At 39.5% G+C, this 3,854-nt stretch overlaps 1 protein-coding gene across 2 annotated transcripts in view; it reads left to right on the forward strand.

Moving 5' to 3' along the window:
* Positions 1–222: 222 nt before the first annotated feature.
* The window catches only part of LOC106518988 (transcription factor A, mitochondrial), a gene marked incomplete at its 5' end in the record, with an annotated part of 23,893 nt that continues 20,261 nt past the window's right edge, over positions 223–3,854 (forward strand). Inside the window, 4 exon segments of one of the 2 annotated variants that reach the window (XM_014010447.1) lie at positions 223–239; positions 807–961; positions 1,140–1,210; positions 1,348–1,497. In XM_014010447.1, coding sequence (XP_013865901.1) covers positions 223–239; positions 807–961; positions 1,140–1,210; positions 1,348–1,497 — 393 coding nt within the window. 2 annotated transcript variants of the gene reach the window in all.

Here is a 3,854-nt window from a genome sequence, read left to right on the forward strand (position 1 = left end):
CCAACCACCATTAAACACAAGAAGAAGAAGAAGAAACCAGCGACTATAATTTTAAATAAAAAATAATGAATGCATGTTGTAATACGATACTAGTTGGCATATAAGCTTGATCTTCACTATTCGGTTTTCTGTTTTATTATTTTAACGCGAAGAAAAATGGCTCCATTTAATSTAATGACGGCTACTGTTAGCCTTTTGGCTAAGTCCTTCGGTGTGTTCTCCATTGGAAACCCTGCAAGGTAGATTACGGTCTTCTGTTAGTTAACCGAGGTCTGTGCTGCAAAAACAAACTAAAGCTCATTTGTTCGGAGTCCTTAATCTTTGTAGAAGGAATAAAAATAAACATTGTTCACTGGTAACATGGTGGAGCACTGGTTAGAGTTGTCTCTGCAAGAAAGCTGGACTTCCTGGGGCTTGTGGAGCATGTGCGACCAAAACATTTGTATCATTCATTGGTGGGTTGATTGTCTCTGTGTCCCTGTGATGGTCTGGAGACATGTCCAGGTGTCCCAGTGACTGTTGGACATGGACACCAGCTCCCTAAGACCCAGAAAGGAAGTAGAGTTAATATTTTTAGTAGATAAGTCCCATTATTTGCAGAGATAGTTAACGGAGTAGTTACTAATACTACATCAAACAACTAATTAATGGGCAGTACACAAACATTTTATTTTATAGACAGAAATGTTAAAATCATGTTAAGACATCTGATTGCCGTCGTCTGGTTTTTATTGTTTGATTATGTCCCAGTTAGGAAGAATGAATGTGTGATTTGGGAGCTCAATTTGTAAAATGTCAATAAGCAGGTTTCCTCCTGTTTTCAGATATGCCTTCTGCTCTGCAAATATAAACCCAGTCAAATATGTGACCACTGAGGCCAGCGGTCCTCCAAAGAGACCTATGAATGGATACACAAGATATATCCATCAACAGCATCCGCTCATAGCGAGCCAATATCCAGGTAAACAAACATTTTGTATTTAGATGACAGGCTAAAATGTAAATGTGGCCCATAGTTTGGGATTGGAAGCTGCAGGAAAGTGCAAGTGTTGGATTAACACTTGGCTGATTATCAGATTGAAATCGAACTCTTTTGCTCCTTAATGAAGGATTTTAACTCTTCTAATTGTGTTCTTCAGAGATGAAAGTAGCGGAAATCATCAGGAAACTTGCCCAGCAGTGGAGAATGATGAGCCCAGAGCAGAAAGAGGTATTTGACTCCACTGATTACATTTTACAGAACAGCTTGTGTGGAGGGCTAAATCATTGCAGAAACTTAAGTTCTTGTAACTATGGGTTTGCTGTGTGCTGGTGACCAAACATTGTGGATTTCTTTCTCTATTAAAGCCTTTTCGAAAGGCGTGTCTCCTGGGCATGGAGCAGTACAAATTGGACGTCCAGAAGTTCAAGGCCCAGCTGAGCCCAGCACAGCTGCAGGAGCTGGCCACCAAGAAAAAGATGAGGCTGAAGAAAAGGAAAGCCATCCAAAGGAAGCTAGTGAGTGTGGTCATGAAAACCTCCTATTTTTTTTTATTTTTTATTATTCCACATAGTGCTGGGCGATATGGAAAAAAATCATATATCACGATATGGACTTTTTTATATCACAATAATGATATATATCATGTTATACCACAATTAACTTAGTATGTTTTCAGTTATTCTTTKAAAAATATAACAAAATAATATCATTGCATACTTTTTCCAACTTTATTTCCAAGTGACATTAAATAAAACTTTCACAAATGAGAATTGCTGTTTTAGTGCAGCAATGTATCAAATAACAGATGAGCTAGAGGTACAGATACAGTAGCCTTCATATATTTTTTTCAAAATGATACAGGTATTTAAACTGAATAAGATAAAAAATAAACTCAATTTTTAATATTTTTTTAAAGTGCACATTTCAAGTTTCTGAACAGAAAAAAACAACACATTTTCACACAAAAACTTGTTATAAAAATAAACAAGTTTTCAAGTTTCTGAAATCTGTAAGCTTAAAGTGCAAAGTCTGCAAACCATACTAGCAGCAACATAAAGAATCCAAAATAAATATCAGGGTTGAGCGTAACTATGTTTAAGGCATAAACCATCAAAAAAGTGCAAACACAAAAGGCTACTTTGTAGAAGTAGAAATATAGTTTCTGTTAAGTTTATAAGTTGAGTGTGAGGAAGACAAGTTGGTCAACTGTATCTGGCTTAAGACATGACCTCTTACATGTGACAATGTTCCCGCTCGCACTGAAGGCCCGTTCAGATGAAGAACTAGTAGCAGGAACACATAAGTACTTCTTGGCAAGCCTTGCCATAAATGGGAAGTTCAGCTCGTGCTGCCTCCACCATTCAACAGGGTTAGTGTCAGAGTCAGGCTCAGATGTCTGAAGATACACGGAGAGCTCCAGTTCAATGGATGCTCTGCTTGGCTGAGCATGGGTGGTGCCTTGGCCTGCTGCTAATGACTTTTTGAAGTAGCTACCTAAACTCTTTGTTTTTTTTATTGTTGGACAAGGAAGCTCTGGATCATCTTCAGCAGCTGGTGGTGAAATGGAGGTGGCTGCTGTTTCTGCACTTACAGGTGGTGCTGGTGTCAAGATGTCCACGAGCTCTGCTGCAGCTCTCATCTTTATGAGCTCCACCCTCTCTTCCTTCATGTAGTCTGTCTTAAACCGCGGGTCAACAAGTGTCGCCATGTCTAGAAGGTTGTTGGTGGCATCATCATCATCRTACTTTTCATTGAGGTACTTAAGGATACCCTCTTTGATTGCTTTTGTGAGCTCTGTGTCCCCATCCTTCAGGCTGAGGAKTTCATTATTAAAGAGGTGCAGGACTGGTTTCAGAAAAGATACAGTGACGTACTTCTCTCAGGACAAAGCATCAATAAACTCGAACAGTGGACCCAGTGCCTTGTTCATGGACTCTAGCACCATCATGTCTCGCCAGCTTGGCACCAAACTTCTTGCCTGAGTGAGATAGCAAAGAAAACAGGTTACTTTCATTAGGAGGTGAATCTTGGCTGCAAACGTAATCAGAATCCACAATGAAAAGAATCAGTGTGTAATGTCTAGTGTCCATGTCTCACCTTCTTGTCTACAAGGAGGACCTGTGACAGCGCTTTCTCCTGCTCCAGGAACCTCTCGGTCATCTGCTGCCGTGAACCCCATCTTGTGGGGGTTTCAGTGATGAGCTGATGGGGAGGCAAGCCCAGCACTGCCTGAGCCTTGGCCAAGTCACGTTTTCTCTTCCAGGAGTTGGAGAAGGCACTCACCACCTTTTTACAGACCCCAACTGCACGCTCTACAGCCTGCTTTGTAGATGTTGGTGTGAGAGCTTTCAGAGCATTCTCTGTTTAGACAAAAACAAAAAAAGTCATATAATAACTTGTTTTGACGGCAGTTTTAATTTTATCATATATTATTTAAAGAATTTGTGGATTGATTTTTATAATTAAGTTTATAACACAACTAGATCTGCGGGGAGCTAGTATCACAATTTAGTCTTTGCCATAAGTAGTTATAAAATGAAGGTGAGTATAACTTGTTATACTAGGCTGATCAAATATAACACAGAATAACTAAACTAACTTTAATTCACTAATACTTTTGTTGTTGTTAGTATAATATCCTCATATTACACTAGGCCATTTTTAGATTGCTTTACACTTACCAATAGCTAGCTGTAGACGGTGACCAAAACATGCAGCCGTTCCCACTCATTCAGTTCCATTGCAGAAATGTTGTTAGTGGCATTATCTGTGGTGACACAGACTAGGTGGCATTCTTGCAGTCCCCATGACTCCAGTGTATCTCTCAGACTTAAATAGATAAATGTTTTATTAATTAGGGGTCTCAGAACAG

Source organism: Austrofundulus limnaeus, unplaced genomic scaffold (assembly GCF_001266775.1).
Source record: "Austrofundulus limnaeus strain Quisiro unplaced genomic scaffold, Austrofundulus_limnaeus-1.0 Scaffold69, whole genome shotgun sequence".
Lineage (NCBI taxonomy): Eukaryota > Metazoa > Chordata > Actinopteri > Cyprinodontiformes > Rivulidae > Austrofundulus > Austrofundulus limnaeus.